Source organism: Bombus terrestris, chromosome 4, assembly GCF_910591885.1.
Source record: "Bombus terrestris chromosome 4, iyBomTerr1.2, whole genome shotgun sequence".
Taxonomy (NCBI): domain Eukaryota; kingdom Metazoa; phylum Arthropoda; class Insecta; order Hymenoptera; family Apidae; genus Bombus; species Bombus terrestris.
The window spans coordinates 14,943,213-14,960,566 of NC_063272.1; the positions used below are offsets into that span (position 1 = coordinate 14,943,213).

A 17,354-nucleotide genomic window follows, 5' to 3' on the forward strand; every position below is an offset into this window, starting at 1 on the left:
GCATTCAAAGAGATTGCGGTAAGGAAAATTTAATTGTCTTATCTGGATTATTCGTCAATAAATCCTCTTTGCGATACAGATGCCGATGCCACTTTTCAATCAACCTCTCCTTTTGCTACTTTATCTTCTTTCTCGTGGTGCTTCTACTTTTAGACTTCAGCCTCACGAAGAAAGGTAATTGATCGTAGGTAAGCGGAGATTCGTTTTTATGCCGCGACTTCCAGCCGCGTTATTCTTATTAGGCCTGTAAGTAGTTGCTTATTAACGTTATATAGCGACGGGAAAATGAAATGGCCGGTTGTTACGTCGGTAATGAACACAGTAATTGGCTTCCTGTTCACCGGCTTGCCTTCGTAGTGGATTACTACGCGGAGGTTTCGGTTCGGTATAGAATGGCGTTCAAAAGCCGAATCAAAGCTTCGGTATCTTCAGCCAGCGGGAACAATTTTACTTTTTTCTCTGTTACTAGTACGTCGACAGAGCGTCGCCTTGGTACTCTTAATCGTTTAGGAAATTAATCTCTTCTGCCTCTTCTTCTTCTTTTGCTTTAACGTAGTTGCCTGTCAGTTCGAACGAAGTTCCCACTTCGTGCATGGATGAAGACACTTTACATGCAAGAACTTGTACAACTTTTCACTGATTACGATATAAAAGGATAACAGAGGTATATAAAATATATACTCGCCATAGTAACAAGGTATCGCATAAAAATATAGTAGACAGGGTGTATTCCTTATTTTATTATTTTACTTTTATTAAATAACGTGTCACCGAGTCGCAGCACCGTACAGCCAGCTTCACGCTGCGGACTCCGTATTTTAGATACAAAAGATTTTGTTACTCGAAAACGTGGACGATAAAAACTAATCATACAAAGTAGAATATTATAATTTACACGTAATCTAAGGAGTGGTCCGACGCCACCCCAGCGGTCAAATAACAAACGTTCTTTTGTTTTGATCGGCTGACCGAGCCTTGTGATGTCTTCTGAATCTCCCACGACCAATTACAAACATTACTGTGTGTCAGTACATGGTCCTGTCGCGTCGTCCGCACACGCACACGTTCTACCGCTTTGACCATTCGGCAGACATAACTGATCCTTGTTACACCTTCCGTTTTCGAACTGACAGGCGTTGGTCACTGTCGTGAACAGACAAACGATAATTTACGATGACGATTAATCCAATTATCGTTAGGGTACGAACGATAATACGGAATTATGGTATTCGATCCGTTTAATATATTTTTAAGAGGGTGATCAGTTTGACGGAGAACAGGAGAGGAACGATGACATAAAACTTGATTTACCTCTCGGGCACGACTCAGGAACGACGACTATTCCGTATAATTTACCGCTTCCCCCTGGTGGTACCGATATGGGCGGCTTCCTGTCCCCGGTGCTCTTCATGGCAACTTCGATTTTGTGACTACGACGGTAAATAATGGATGATTGAAATATCTCCGAACTTGCATGGTACTCTACTCGATTTTCCTAGCTCGTTATCATTCACGCTTAAGCTTTACTATCTCGAAAGATATTTTACTGGCTGTTCGATAACGCTGAAAGCGTTTTAACTACGATATCGCTTGAATATTCAATTTATGTCGAGTATCTTTTTGTTTAGGCCAAGTACAATACGAGATAACGAAGTGCTGTTTTATCGACAACTTACGTCTTCCAATCGGTCCAATAATAATTCTGCTGGGAAATCGCGAGACCGAACGGATAGGTGAGCTCGTTGGCGATCACGTTAATATTCCTGCTGTCGATTTCCATGCAGCCTGTGAACGATTATAAAAAAAAAGCACGGAGTAAAATTATCGAGTTACGAGACGACGATCGTGGCGTGTCTGTTAACAGAGAAAATTTCATGGGAAGATCTGTCCTTACTTATCGTAAACGTTCCGGCGTCCGCCCAGCACAGCTCATCCATCGCCCAATCGATACTTAATGAATTCGGTAACTTCACATAATCCCCTTGAAGGAAGATTGCACGACCGGTTCCATCCTCGTTGGCCCACTCCAATTTCGGCGACGCACGGTTCCAATCCGACCAAAATATCTTCCTGCAAACGATCAAATTTCCTCATTTCGCGTTACAAGCTTTTACATTTTCTCCTTAACTCAATACCGTTAAATTATAATTAATTTTCAGGCAACAGACGCTTTGCGTTCAATTTACTGGCTAGCGAATGGATGATCGAATTCGAAAAAACAATACTCACCCGCGATACGGGTGTACAGCTATTCCTCTAGGATTGACCAGTCCGTCTGAAACGAGCACCTTCCGCTTCTTCGTATCGAGATTGGCTACCTCGACGGTCGTTTTGCCCGAGTCGGTCCAGAAAATATTTCTCGAGATCCAATCGACCGCCAGTCCCTCGGGGCTGCTAACTTTCGGCAAGAACGTCTCAGCCATCGATCCGTTGTACGTTAACTCGATTATTCGATTACCTGGAAAATAAATCTCGTCTAGACAGAGCTTCTTCGCTGGTGATATTTTCGTCAGAAATTTCCTCCGTAATCCCGGCGACGTAAAGTTTCAAGAATATTGACATTTACCGGTGATGTCGCTCGAGTAGGCTTTCCCGTTCATGCAATCGATGTCGATCGCGATAGCCATCTGTGTGTACGCTATGTAAATCGGGCTACCGAGATTTTCGTGCGTCGGAGCGAACGGAATCCTCAACGTAGCCATTCCTTGATTCACCAGCAGGAAGTTTGCTTCGTGTTTTGGTCTTTGCTCGCAGTTGGTCCCATCTCCGGTGAAACCTTCGTTGCATACGCAAGCAAACTGATTTTCTCCGGCGGCCACACACGTAGCGTCTGGCGAGCAGATCGTTGGTTCGTGTCTGCAAGATGACTGGGGCAAACACGTGAAACCGTCACCATAATAGCCCTGCAAGTAGTCACAATTCGTTAGACAACGACATTTGTAACGAATGAATTAGCTGTAGCTTTATGTACTGCGTTAGAGAATAAAGAATAGTCGTGTCTGACCATCTACGTTTTGTTTCTACTGTCACCACTCATATAATCGCGCGTTATATTTCGCCAATAACTTTCTTACGCGTTTTGAAATATCCTATAAAGTTGTCAACAGCACCATGTCTGACTACCGACCGTTCGTTTCTACGGTTTCGTTCTGGAGCACTTTCAAAGTTGTCGGATCAGTTACATTCTTTCTCTACTTTGTAAATCTTACGAGACTATTACCGGTGCTATGTCTGGCTACACTTAGTCCACTACTACTGTTCGCGCTCGAACCGAGTCCAAAGTTAACTGTTCGGTAGTGTTCTTATACCACTTTCAAATGCTCTATCGAATTACCAGCAACTCCATCAATATCTCATCTCTCCAATTTCACCTAGAAACCCATAATTCAGGACGAATTTGCGGATTCAATAAACATACCGGCTGGCAAACGCAGGCGAAATTCGCGGAGGTTTGATTGTAGCCACAGACCGCGTTCCTGCCGCAATTATTCAGCACGTTGCAGCCAATGTGGTTCTCGACGCATTGACGGACTCCGTCACCGTTGTATCCCTCGATGCAGACGCACTTGTAGCCACCTTCGCCGCTGGATACGCACTGCGCGTTTACGTGGCACTGAGATGGATTCGTCGAGCAGTCGGATACCACGCAGCGACCATCGACCATACTGAATCCTGGATTACACGTGCACTCGTACCGCGAGTTTGCCGGGTTGTACGAGCATCGTTCGTTCTCCAGACAATCAGTGGTGCTGCTGCATTCATCTGCATTAGAAACGATCGTTCAAGCAAACGAATTTTGACGATCAATCGTGATTCGTTTCAGAAATGTTTTTACAATTGATTTTATCGTGTGTGATCATGCAACTGTGCAAGTGACAAAGCGACGTTTCTCGGCTTTCGCGAACACAGACTGAATAGAAGCAAGTACAAGAGAATTCGTAATTTTAAGATAGACATTTTACGAGTAAAAAATGTACGATAGAGGAATTGAAAAAAATAGAAAAAAAAATATGGAAGGTGATATGACCGATAGCACTGCACGTAGTTCCGTCCCCTTCGAATCCTGGATTGCACACACACTTGGCTAAGGACTCCTCCTGCTGGCAAGACGCGTTCGGGTCGCAAATGTCCACCTCCAAACAGGACACCTCTGTGCCAGAACAACACTTTTCATTCACTCGACAAATAACAACGCCATGGTAGTTTGCCTCGAATGTGAACGGTGATATTTCGTGGGAACGAAGGAAGAACAAGATGCAAGTTAACGTACCTGTTTTTACACACTCCATACCATCGCCCTCGTAACCGGGATTGCAGCGACACTCGTAGTCCCCGGTGGTAGCCATGTAGATACATTGGGCGTAGGGGTGACACCTGTTCACCACGTTGCACGACACTAGACACAAGCGTGTGCAATTACGATAATGCTCTACCCGATGATCCGTAATTGCTTCGACTATCCACGTCCGAGCGTTTCGTGACGGGTTTTTGTGAGTCGATCGCATCGATCTTGTTTGAAAGCTCTTACGCCTTCGTGGAGACGTGCCAAATGTTTTGTAACAGGTTGACCGTCATATTGCTCGCGTGATATTAATCGTCGAGCTAAACCGTATCGTTTTATACACTAGTATTTCAAAATTGTCAATAGGACAGTAAATCTGTTCGTAAATAGATTAGATAATCAATTTAATCGATGTGCGCAAAAAGCGTGTAGCCCGTGCGAAATATTTTGTTAATAGGCAAAATTAGCGAAAGCCAAGCTGAGTATCATCGTACAGTGAAATCCAGATGGACCCATCGTTTCGTGGTTGAATCCGGGCCGAGGCACGCAAATCTCCTCTGAATGGTCGTAACTGTGACTCCAAGGACATACGCAGTGGTCTTCGTAGCATTCCGGGACTGGGTGTGCCGATACTAAAACGCACGATGCAAACCGTTCGTCGCTACTGGTTAGTAATCATCGCAAATCACACGGGATAATTATAATCATTTCGTATTTTGTGCTATCACGGCTCTGCATCGAATCGTGTTCTACGTGCGATTAGTTGTCATGCATCGATACGTGTCAATCCGCTTGAGGATTAAATTTGTAATTAAATTTAATACTTCTATAATCTTCTTCCTCGAAAGATTAAAATTTCTATCTATTTTAAATTTATAATTAAATTTAGTATTTAGTACCCGTGTATTCCCTTCGTCATAAGACTGAAACTCTCATTACGATTTACTTAAATCCTCAAATTCGTAATATAAATACTTTCTCGTGCAATTTCACTATTTCAAATTCTCAAGGCCCAGATTAATAAACCAAACGAATTCGAGCGACACTGCGGTCGAAGAATGCATTTGTACGAACGTCCCTTTGTTGTACTTACAGTCCCGATCGGGAGAGACGTCAGTAGATCTTCCAGACCCTTCCTGCGGCATACATTCGTTATTCCGATATTCCCAGCCCCTTGGACACCAGCACATCTCCTCCACGCACTGCGGTTTCGGCGGTTCGTCCACTGCGGTTGGCTCTGCTTCCGGGTAACACGTGTAGCCGTCGCCTGGAAACGATAGCGATCGTTGACACGGAAGGTTATCGCGAGATTCGTTTGCAAATCATCGCATAGTGGAACAAGAGGAAATTGCACGATTTCGTACGAATCGCCCGAAACCATTGTGATTCCGTAGTAACTCAATTTTAACATCGCCTTGCAAGTTTCTGACTAGCTGCAATGAAATTAGCTGCTTGGTAGTTGCGTTTGAAGATATTGAAATTCGTATTAGCAGGTGGATTCAATTACTTTTGCAAAGTACCACAATATTTCGGACTAATTCGATATCCTCTGTACTACACGAAATATTTCAAATTTCAATCAGACGATTAAATCGATTTACAGAATGTTTCTTCGCGTTATCACGTAGTAAATCCTTACCAACGAAGCCTGGTAAGCAGATGCACACGTGCTTCTGCCTTTCGGCGTCGAAATTGCAGATACCATTGGACGAACAGTTATCCTCGACATCACAGGAAGCTGCAACAATTCGTCGTATGGTACCAACCCAATTATTTCTCATGTACAAAATCAGACAATGAGCGTTCTTACCACGTTGCGACGTAGGATAGCAACCCTGTTCGGTATCCTCGAATCCAGGCAAACAGATGCAGTTAGGCGCACCTTCGATCATCACGCATTGCTCGTAATTTTCGCATCTTGTTTCCTCGCAAGAAGGAAGACCTGTATTTTCAACAAAAGGTACGCTACTTATTGACAATTCGTAAAACAGAGTCTCACCGTGGAGTGCCTCGAAAATATCGATTTTTCAGTTGAACTAGTAGCTAGGCGTGTTATCAGACTACGGTAATATCCGTTCGTTGGTAACTCACTTTCGCAGATTCGACCGTCACCGGAGAATCCGGGCCTGCACTGACACGTGTGGCTGCCTTCTTGATTAATGCACTGCGCGTCGGGAGAGCACATGTGATTTCCGGCGGTACATTCGTTCACATCCACGCAAACTGCGCTTCCGTCTTCCTCGTACAAATACTGATAGCTGATAACAAAAAGAGAAAATTGCACGTATGGGAAGAGTATCACCGAGATGATTTATCTACAAACGAAATAAAATCCTTTTCGATTTTTCAACACATCTAACCGTACTACCACAAGAGCGAGAAAAATATATCCCTTTGACGTTTTCCTAAATTTTATACGCGATCTTCGGAGAATACACGCGTAAATCAAAGTGAAACTTCTTACCCAGGATTGCAGACACACTTAAAGCTATCGCCGTCGACGACGCAGAAGCTGTGGTCGCTGCAGGTCTCTCTTCCCTGGATACAGGGATCTTCTTCTTCGAGGGGCGCCACTTTTGTATTCACCGCGAAACGTATAATTCCCTCGGTTGCCTCGTAGGTAGTCACTCCTCTGTAGAACTTCAATCTGGTCGTGTCGTCCTCGGGTTCGACGTTGAGATACGGACACTCGTTATAAACGATAGTTTCGTCTTGGATAAAAGCGAGTTCCCGTTCTTCCCCACCTTCGTTCAGTTTGCAAATTCTCTCGCTTTGCGCGCGGATCACGCCGGCCTGCGCTCTCGTATAAAGTTCTTCGTAGTCACCGTAATCGACCTTGGTGTCTCTGGCCAACTGCGGCAACGTACCTTCGATCATTGCCTCCACTTTCAGCTGACCGAACACGTCCAACCCGAGGTAATTGCTTCGTATCGTTAGTTTGTCGCCCGTTGACGGATACGTCAGCACCGTCGTATGATTGAACATGCCCCCTGAATCGATCGTTTCTCTACGTTAACCATTGTTAACAATGGTTTTGTCTTGAATCTTTGGTTTTGTTAGGAAATAATAAGGAAAGGGAATAATAAAACGGAATAAAGCTAGGAGAAGCGATGTAGAATAATTGTATAGTGCTCTGCTGACAAGAAGTCATTTGTCAGGCGATACAATTTGTAGAAACAATCTACCAACCAGTGTGATGAGACGATACTCCTTTCACTCTGTGAAGTTAGACTGGTATTTTGTTCGTGAAGCTTGTCAGCAGTACACTGAAACATCGTCGGGAAGTACCTGTAAGCTCGTATCCATTTTTCGTCTCGCCGATCGGTTTAGCGAACAGCCAACCGATCACACTGCCCAGATTACCCAACAATTGGAAACTGGCGCCAATTTCCTCGGGTACTCTCGATAGAGCCGTGTACGTTCTTCCATCTTTCGGTTGCACGTAACACTGAAGATCTCTCGCAGGGAACTCCACGTCGTTGATCGTGCCGGAAACGCGGCCATTTACACGCAGTGGAATATCTACAAATTTGTACAATCCTTTAAATTTTCTTAGCTATTGACTGAAATTAGCTCGTACTGGTCGTAAACCACGGTGGTCGGTTACAGAATCTTGCTATTCAAAGGGCCTAGTTCCGAGAATCCGCTGTTTTACGAGGTCATCGAAAGAGCCGCGTAGTCAGTTGCCGTGGTCTATGAATAGATCAGAGAGAACGCGACCGGAATCGTCTGTTGTCGGCGTTCGTTTCGCGACACTTGTCGCTGTCGAAAAGGGAAGAGTCGGTTAAAAGTACGGGCACCTCTTGAAAGCGAATTTTTATGTAGCGTAGCTACATCAAAGGAACGTGACTCGCGTATAATTGAGGGGGTTGCTGGCTTTACGACGAAGTGGAACCGTGAAACGACGATTCTCACCGTTTGGCAGGCAGGATTTCCCATTGCCGAAGAATCCTTGCTTGCAGTGGCAGCAGAAGCCTACCTCGTAGTCAACACACGTCGCCCTGCTGTGGCAAGTCGTTGCTCCTATTCTACAATTTGGTACCTGATTCGATGCGCTGCTATCTGATCGATAAAGCAATAAGGAAACACATGGTACAGTCTGAAGAAAAACGATCGAACGAAAAATTCCAGCGATCTAAGCTAAGGATTGATAGTCGATAGAAATTTTACCTTCGATATTGTCGGGAACTTTCACGTCGCTGTCGTCGGAGATCGGTCCTACTTGGAACAGCCACTGTCCAGGTCTGTTCACGTTCGACCATCTGAAGGACAACGAGGATTACTTTCTCGGTCAAAGACAAGATAAATCGTACTTTAAACAGGTATCCAGTGACTCACTTGTCGACATTCTGAATCTGATCCGTCCCGGAACCTTTCAACGTGTACATTCTTCCTTCGCTCATTAATCCTGCTTGTGCCTTCGCGTCAGGCAAACCATTCGGGTGCGACTCACCTTGAATCCATTGTACACCATTCTCCGGATACAATAGTTCCACGTAAGAATGCGTGCCGTTCGACGAGATAGCTACCTGGTACGTGTTCACCTAAGAGGAATCGAATTAAATCAGAAAAAACGAAAGATAGTGATCGGTTTCTTCTCGTTTATTTAGCGGTGTATCTTGCACGTGAGAAACTTTGCCTTTATTCTTAGCAAGTCGACTCACTTCCACTCACCTTGTCGCTCTTTCCGTTATAGTATCCAACGGCCAGCCATGTGGCGAGGAAAACGTGAGTCGGTACGAAGTCTGCGGCGTCCGCGAAAGCGCTACGAACCATTCCTCCGGCTCTGGCAAGCACTGTTGGTGCGTCTGTTTCGCCATAATACACTCTTCCAGAACCGCTAGTGTCAACGTGTGTATAGAGCGGCGCGATAACCGGATCGTCGAGCGGGAATGCGATATTGAAAAACCTTTGCATGGCCCTTGCGAAAGAGAGGACGCCATTTCCGTTTACCTGCAACCAGGTAAGGTAATCTCTTTAGCCCTTACTTCTGTATTCAGCTCGTCGTAATTAAAAGTCTCATTACGCGAATGAGAATCGAAACGGAAGATCTCACAGGCTGTGTCGGCAAACTTTCGTTATCCGTACGATGCAATCCAGAGATAAAATTTCCCCAACGGTCTTTATCCAACTTTTGCTGCACACCCCCTACAGGGAGGTTTCTAAATTTCTCCACCTTCTACGACGCGATCCTGCCTCCAGGTAGGAATCTGCATATCTAGATTCTCTTTAATCCGAGAGAAACCATGAAATAAGGACTAAGAGAACTCAAGAAATTTTCGATAGCTTCTGAACGCATTTTACCTTCTCGTTTAATAGTTCAATCACCCTCTTCTCTATAATTAAAATTTTAAATCTAACAACTTCCTTATCGCAGCATCGGTTCAACGAACGGTTATTAAAATTAAAGAGTAGAGAAAGACGACGTTCTGCAGAGTTGCCTAGACGCACGTGTAGTGGTTATTAGACAGGTAAATAGTACGAGCATGTGTCGGGAATTCATGGATGATGTAACGAGACGTCTCGTATGTACACCAAAAGTCATTCACCCAGTGTACGCGTCGTTTAACGAAGCTGAGACATTAGTAAGGGCTCGAGTTTGAAGCTGCTCAGCTTGATGCCACGCGTCTGCGAGAGTAGACGTCGTTCCGTCAATTGGCTAAACTGAAAGGCGCGCGCGTTGCTCCACATTCGTGGCGGGAGCAGCTGTGCCGTCGGCGCCACGGAGAAACGATTTCCAACGTTTCACGAGGACCAAATTAAAACTTCACCGAAACTCTATTTTTGCTTCCCCGCGAATGTTTTCGTCGGCTGGACCTCTGTCTACGCGCGGCCTACTTTGTCGCGTATTTTTGGGTCACCGAGATTCAAATCTGGAAGAAGAGATTTAAACGCTTGAGAGTTGTTGACAGCTTTGGCTTTCGTTTGAGAAATATTTTTCAAAACGATGCTTCGATCTTGGTAAACATAACTGCGAAATAATGCGAGGATAGTGGACGAAATTCGATAGAGATTCAAGTTCAAATGTCGAATCTCTTAGTTTCCAAATCGTGTCTTTGAATATTCGACTGTGCCGCTGTATCAAATGCCTACCAAGCGGACAATTTCATAGCTCAATACGATTATGAAACAGTGTCATAATATGCATGAACGATGCGCTTCCAGGTCGAGTACCAAACAAATGGAAAGACGGAAGTGAAGCTTCGTAGTTAACGACCCTGGCTAATTGACGAAGTTTAACACGTCAACGAAATTCCGGCCTGGTTTCGACCGCTCTCACGTCCCGATTCCTCGGCCCGAACTTCTGATTGTTCAACGCTCGTATTGTTTTCACGTGCTGCGGATATTCCTACCGTGTCGAATTTAACACCCAAGCCTGCGCGTATTATTCAACGAGCGATCTGGTCGCAAGAATTGACACAAATTAAATTGACCAGACGATGATCCTCTTCATCAGGCGCCGACTCGCTGTCACATTGTTCTTTAAATGCGTGGCATTATATGCATACAGTTTTATTCAATTATTTGGTCTTTTTATTCGTTTTATTTTGTAACTATCCGCATTTTTACAGATTTTAAAAGAATTCTCGTGATCTCTCAAAGTCTGTTTTACTTCTTCAATTGCACAATTTCATCCCGATTCAACGTATGTCCCTTTAGTTTCATCCAGTGACTTCAACGCGAAGAAACAGTTCTAATTCTGCTTTGAAACCGCGTCTCGGTCAATCGAGCCTTTTCTTCGCGATCGATGCGACCAATTTCACGCCATCGGAATCTAATTGAAAAAATCGTTCAAGGAAAAGAAAAAACGAGTGGAAAATGAAAAGAGTGCACATCCAAGTCCCCGTAATTATCCCGATCGACCATCCAGCTTTTCTCTCCTTTTATTCCCGGCCACGATCGATGACAATCGGCACGAGTTTGCCATTTCCGATTAGATGATTTTTCGTGTGATAATTACGAGGGCACCGGCAAACCGGGATCACCGATAATCGATGAGGCATGGCAACTAGCTCGAGAGTGGACATCGATCGCGTCTTCTCCGACTGTCCTTCTCTCTCTTTCGCCTCTCTTTCTCTCGATCCGTACTCGAACGTTTTGACAGTGGCGAGTTTCGAGAGGAGAGTCGCGACTAACGCTATCTCCGTCGGGGCTATCGCTTGGGTCGTAGGTCACAGCTGAGCCGATGACACACACGCACACACGTAATCCCCGGTAATCGTGAACGCGAGAGAAAACGGTGAAAATAGATAGAGGCTGCCTGGAAGTAATACGACGAATCCATCTTATTCGCCGATTCTCTTCCTGATGTCACTGATTATGCCAGCTGCTCGCTCGTTAAATAAAAACCCGAGGGGACTTGCATCGAATGGAATAATTCAAATGAACCGACTGTAATTCCACCTCCTCGTAATTTTAAATATATACGACGACACGATCGGACAGTTGGTTGGATTTATTGTCTGTTACTGGGATAATTTTTCGCTCGTTCGAATAATCAGTTTGCGCGGGCTGTTATTCGAATTTATCTCGGGGAAAAGCTCTACTTTCACGAGTAGAGAGATGTTATCTCGATAGCTCTCGAAACTTCAACAAAATTAAACGCGAAAGAAGAGATCACTGGGACGCGATCACTGGAAAACCGCGGTCCACGAGTGCTTCGATTAGCCGGGCAAACAATAACCGCGACTCCGTTAAATGCCAACTTCGTGCAAGTTTAAACTTCAAAATTCGATCGTTTCACGGGACACTTTACAGGAATAACGAGCAGAGATTCGCGGTCTGGGGATGATCGTGCAATTGCGCCTGGAACCTACGCGTTTCCAACGTTAGCTAACGATCACACTCTCGACGAAGATCGTTCCGAGAGCGAACGATCCACTTTTCTTTCTTTCTATGAGGATAGATCATGTTTTCGAGACACGGGGTGGACAAGGCGAGTCGCACGCGCTAACGCAATCGTGTAATCGGCTGCAATCATTCTGATGACTGCGAATCGTCGACGATAAGCGACGAAATAGAGATGATTGTCGTGTAGGCAGAGCTTCTAAGTAGACCGTCGCGGATATATCGCAGCTCGTATCTGTGTCAATCAATTCGTCGGACCTAACGCAGGTTTGCATGCCAAACATCTATTCAATCCCTTCGATTCTCCTAAGGAATTGCATTTAGATTCAGACATTTTCGTCGCGTGCGATAAATTATCAGACATTTACCGCCTGATTCTTTGTTCCTGATTGCCATCTAACGCGACGATTGCCCGTTAATCGACTGCACTTTGTTTTCGTAATCGCTCGATTTAGAGTCGTTAAATCAATGGGACATATGTGACAGTGGCGGCGTAACGTTTTACAGTAAGCGACACGCGGCTTCCTTTCGAATTTGTCATTTGCCGAGAGACTGCTTACATTAAAAATAATTTCACACGACTACGTTATTGGCGGTAATTTAATTAACCAGGAACTTTTCAAACAAGCCTAATTGGGCTTCGCGACGCGCGATGACGTCGTCGGGAAGATCTGGAAGAATCGTTCGCGGAATTTCACAACGTCCCCGGTGCGCTCCTCCTACAAATCGCCCGCTAACTAATGTGGGAAAGCGTCAAGGCTAATTGGCTGCGTTTACGCCGTAAATCGTCGGTCGCATTAACGTCCATCTGGATGCAAATCCACCGGCCGGCTTCCGATACCATTCGTTTAGCGAGATCGTATCGTTCGCGGACGAACACGCGGATAACCAACAGGTATCTCTCTTCGCTCTCGGTTCAATTTCCGCGGAACGGCGCGCAATATGCGCCGGCTAATTGCCGCTTCGCGCCGTTTCTCCCTTTTCCACTCGATGAATCAAACGCGCGTCGAATCCCGCTTACGTATTTGTCTATTTAATTAGCGACATTCGTCGATCGTTGTTCGGAAATTTCAGCGCTACTTTTGCCTGCGTGCCTCGTCGGTTTATCGTGCCTCCTCTACATCCTTGCGTAATGGGGAAGAAGGCTAATTAAATATTTATCTGATGCTCGACGGAGCTTAATTACGTGCGGCTGCGCGAAAAACGAGCCTAGCTTTCGAGCCAGGGCGAAATGGATCGGGGAAGTCGCAGTTAACAGCGCGCCTGATCCCACCTATCGGGACCACATCTTGATGAACGAGGATGCTCGAATACGCGTATGCTCGTCGCGTATCTTCGCACATCCTCGTGTATCTTTGCGTATCTCAGCGATCGAGACTCCGTTCTCAACTCGTTAACCGAGTATTCTGCGATTATTTGCCGATAATTCGTCTCCCTTCCGGTCGTCGAAAACATTTAGCAGGTTCGTTCGGCCGCGTTCATTCGATAAATGCACGGTGCCGAAACACGAATGGCGCGTTGATAACGTGCCCACTATTCGGCACGGCATGACGATCGCGTTATTGAGCGTGTCGATGAATGGAACGCTATACTACGAGATTCATCGTCATCGTGCACGTGGTCGATGTAGTAAAGTAGGGGGTACGGCGAAGTAAGCTATAAAATTGTTATTTCCAAGCTATTTTTCTACCAGGTAATTATAATTACGCAACGTTTAACGTATCAACGAAGGACATCTTATTAAGAAGGTAGCAGCTGGTCAGCCGTAAATGGGTTCTATCAGCGTCACGAGTCACGGGTTGCAGTTACCTCGAGCCGATCGCGTGTTTTCCTACGTGCGGCTTTTTACGCGGCGATGAAAACATGACGCCGCTCGACATGCATGAGATCACGCACCTTGACTCGCTTGGATCAATTAGAACGAAGATTCATTCGAATACCTACGTCGCATCCGTACGCGTGGGGGAGGCGTACCGTGCAATCAATGCCCATTCACGCTCCGTACGACGCTTGCGAATCGGTTCGTGGAAAAGTGAGATCACCGGAGAACTAACTACAGTCCTCCTCTAATCTCGCAGTGTTTGCTTTTCATGACTCAATAGCGTTCGCGACTAATCTAATGGCATTGCGTCAAAAATTTGAATGTTGATAATTTAAGGACGTCTTATCTCTCTCTCTTCCCTTGTCTCGGAGGAAGAGTTTCATTCTCGAATCGATCCTCGCGTATCTGACAATTGTCTTCGGTGTTCGAGAAGTTTCCGTGAAACCGTGAATCTTATCGCAAAGCTCTCGTTCAGCCGATCGTCGAAGGAACGAGTTCCACGTTCGGGGGAACATGATCCGCGTGACAAGTGACGCGCACCGAGACAGACAATATGAGAAGCAGCTCGTGCGACGACCCAAGCGCAATTAAGCGATTGCGCGCCGGCTGCGGCCGTTTGACCGTCATCGCGGACAATGAATTCGTGTCACGCCAGAAAATGACGCCAGATTAGACCACGAGCCGAATTAAGGGGATGACCGAATGTTCCTGGCTTTCCCTCGTTCCGCGCGAATTAATATCAACGAAACGAATTACACCATCGTCGAAAATGTGGTTGTTTCTGCCTCGCCTTTTTTGATCTCTACGCTTTTCGAATTTTCTTTCTCCTCTCCTTGTTACATCAATCGAGGCAAAACGAAACGATGCGTTTCCCGAGGGAACGGCTTGTTATATTTAAACAAGGGAGAAGAGACGTTTCATCGTGCAACGCGCACGAGTGCCGATCCTAATTTAAAACATTAAATAAACGATTTTCCTGTTGCGCTCTCCCTTTCCTCACAAAGCGTAAACAGTGGCACGCGCGCTTCGTGTTTACACAATTTCGCGCGCTGCAAGGGTTATTCGACGTTCGAGCGGCTCCAGCCCGTGGCCCTCTATCGAAGTTTTACCGTGTATTTTTGTGAGCACCGAAATTAAACGGGGCCGGATGCGAGTGGCCACCGTCGCCCGATGGAAAACCACAGAGATCCACGCTGCTGGATAAAAATAACGATTTATCTGTCGAATCGTGTGGCTTCCTGTCCAGCTTTAAAATAAATCCGACTGCTTTGCCAATTTAACGCGTAATATAGAACATTTTATCATGAAAACTCTCAGCTAATCTCACTTTTTCCAATCAATCCGTTGAAACGCAAGGAAAAGAAATCAGGGCGAAATAAATTAAAATCGATAATCTAGAGAAACAAATCACCAATAAATAAAAATAAATATAAACTGCTGTACTCACGAATATGGAATTGAAGATCTTATCGTAGAATGCGATGGGTGTTTTGAGAATTGTCTCCGCGGATAGAAGCAACCCGTTTACGTCCGACTGTAGGATCGAGGAACCAGGTGTCGTGTAAGGGTACAAGTCGTTTTTGTTGAGGGCTGCGGCGAAAGGCGCGAGTAGGGCCCCAACCAGGGCCAGCACCACAGCCAGCCGCGAGACGCTGAGAGGACGCGCGCGACGAGTCATTCTCTCTCGGACTGCCTTCACGCTACTGTCGATCGACACCGCCACGACGGCGATGAGTTCTCGCTTGCCGCCCCTTAATCGCCTTTGCCCGCTCATCCTCTCGGCCGCTCTTCTTTCGAACGCACGAAACATCGTCTCTCTGCTCTCTCCCGGTGCCGCCGATAATTTCGTGCTACTACCCCCTCCATCGACACAGTCTGCCTCGAATCGCTCGCCTCTATTCCTGCGAGGGCACACGCGAGTATCGTCGCGGTTTCGCGCGATATCGTGGGTGTCTTTATATTTTTTTTAAATTTTTTATTATATTTATATTTCCGATTTTCGTAGCCTCTTTCGAATGAAACTGATTGCTTGCGATAAATATAGAAATAGCGCAGATTGACTTTGTATTTTCTAGAAATGCAACAGGTAAACGATAACAGATCAGGATATGGGAAACGACGAAATTGATCGTGATACGATCAACCTATTATGTCAGTTATGTTATAAATCTAATTTCTAGTTTAATTATGCTATGAATCTGGCTAATTACGCTATAAATCCAAAGGCCTATATGTTTAACATTATTCATGTTCGTTATACTACTGTCTAAACGTCATTGTCTTACGTGTTATTATGTCTGCTCAAAATTCCACGAAGCCATGCACTCAGAGTATCCATAAATAATACTTATCCTGTTTACTGCAACTGATTATCATTGACTCGACTTAATTATCAGGCTTGCGATAATATCTATGTCTTCGAATTCATTCATTCTCCCGTTAATTTAGTGTTCTACGTCTCTTTAAATAATTTACGATAGCATCACGGTTGTATAATGCATTCGAAGGGAAATACCGTAGCAAAGATACGAGCTTATTTTTATTCAGTAAAGTGTTATCTATTATCTGTTGCGCGCAACGCAAACGAGTTTCATTTCGCGGTTCATTCAATTGCAGTTTCGATCGCCAAGGTCTGCCGGATTATGCGGCTTGATCTTTGCACGAGTTTTTAATGATTTAATTATAGCAATAATCGTCATTCACATCGGGAGCTTTGCAATTGTATTTCAAGGTTGCTCTAATCCACGTGCACATCGAACGATCGTAAAAATTCTGCGATTTCTGTCCAATCTGAATCTTCTAATCTAACGTCTCTTTTAACGAGAATTTATTTCCTACTTCTTCTTAAGATTCAATCTCATTCTTCCGCGAAACGAAACGAAACGACAATCACAAGATCGAAAATGTAGAAGTAGTAAATATAATTAGTTTCGCAAACCTATAAATAACGACCGACGAAAACATACAACATAGAGAACATCCATTCGAATAATTCGATCCCATTTCGTTTAAATTCCCCTTTAAAACACCCTTCGTTTCAAATTTGCACGGGGAGTACGGGACCCCTCCCAGGATGAACACGCTAAAGCATATCAGACTGCCAGGTTGAAATCCACCAAGTTCATTGTTCCTCTTCCGCGTCATTAGTTCGCTTCCGCGACTCGGTTCCGCCTCTAATTACATCCTTACCTGTACCGTGTTCTATTCAATCTCATACGTTTCGTCATAGATGGTTGTACATGGATCGTGGATGCAACCTCCTTGAGCATTGTTCCTCGCTCGTTGAGAGCTCGCACGAGGATCGTTTGATAGTTGGCCAGTGGCGGTCGAACGAAGCAAATTCTACGTTCGCCGCGCACTTCGTCGGGCACCGCGGCTCACAACGCGACCCAATAATTTGTC

The 17,354-nt window shown here is 45.2% G+C and overlaps 1 protein-coding gene across 5 annotated transcripts; it reads right to left on the reverse strand.

Moving 5' to 3' along the window:
* Positions 1-729: 729 nt before the first annotated feature.
* LOC100651915 (nidogen) lies at positions 730-15,741 on the reverse strand. 5 transcript variants are annotated; one of them, XM_012307890.3, is made up of 21 exons: positions 15,400-15,741; positions 8,957-9,235; positions 8,621-8,826; positions 8,453-8,544; positions 8,198-8,344; positions 7,571-7,804; positions 6,747-7,272; positions 6,374-6,540; positions 6,093-6,224; positions 5,922-6,020; positions 5,376-5,549; positions 4,777-4,914; positions 4,271-4,396; positions 4,028-4,150; positions 3,419-3,762; positions 2,567-2,903; positions 2,230-2,458; positions 1,895-2,070; positions 1,677-1,785; positions 1,312-1,430; positions 730-1,143 (listed from the first exon to the last, which is right to left on the reverse strand). In XM_012307890.3, the coding sequence occupies exons 1-21, from the start codon at positions 15,724-15,726 to the stop codon at positions 1,016-1,018; spliced, it is 4,212 nt and encodes a 1,403-aa protein (XP_012163280.1). In that variant the 5' UTR covers positions 15,727-15,741; the 3' UTR covers positions 730-1,015. The 5 variants fall into 5 exon arrangements, with proteins under 5 accessions (XP_012163280.1, XP_012163282.1, XP_012163281.1 ...); XM_012307892.3 differs by lacking the exon at positions 4,777-4,914; XM_012307891.3 differs by lacking the exon at positions 4,028-4,150.
* Positions 15,742-17,354: the final 1,613 nt, after the last annotated feature.

Coding starts and splice junctions, on each gene's coding strand:
- LOC100651915 (XM_012307890.3), bottom strand. CDS start 15,726: ATGAGCGGGCAAAGGCGATTAAGGGGCGGCAAGCGAGAACTCATCGCC. Junction 9,236..15,399: donor AGATCTTCAATTCCATATTC/GTGAGTACAGCA, acceptor ACCTGGTTGCAG/GTAAACGGAAATGGCGTCCT. Junction 1,786..1,894: donor CGCCGGAACGTTTACGATAA/GTAAGGACAGAT, acceptor AATCGTTCACAG/GCTGCATGGAAATCGACAGC.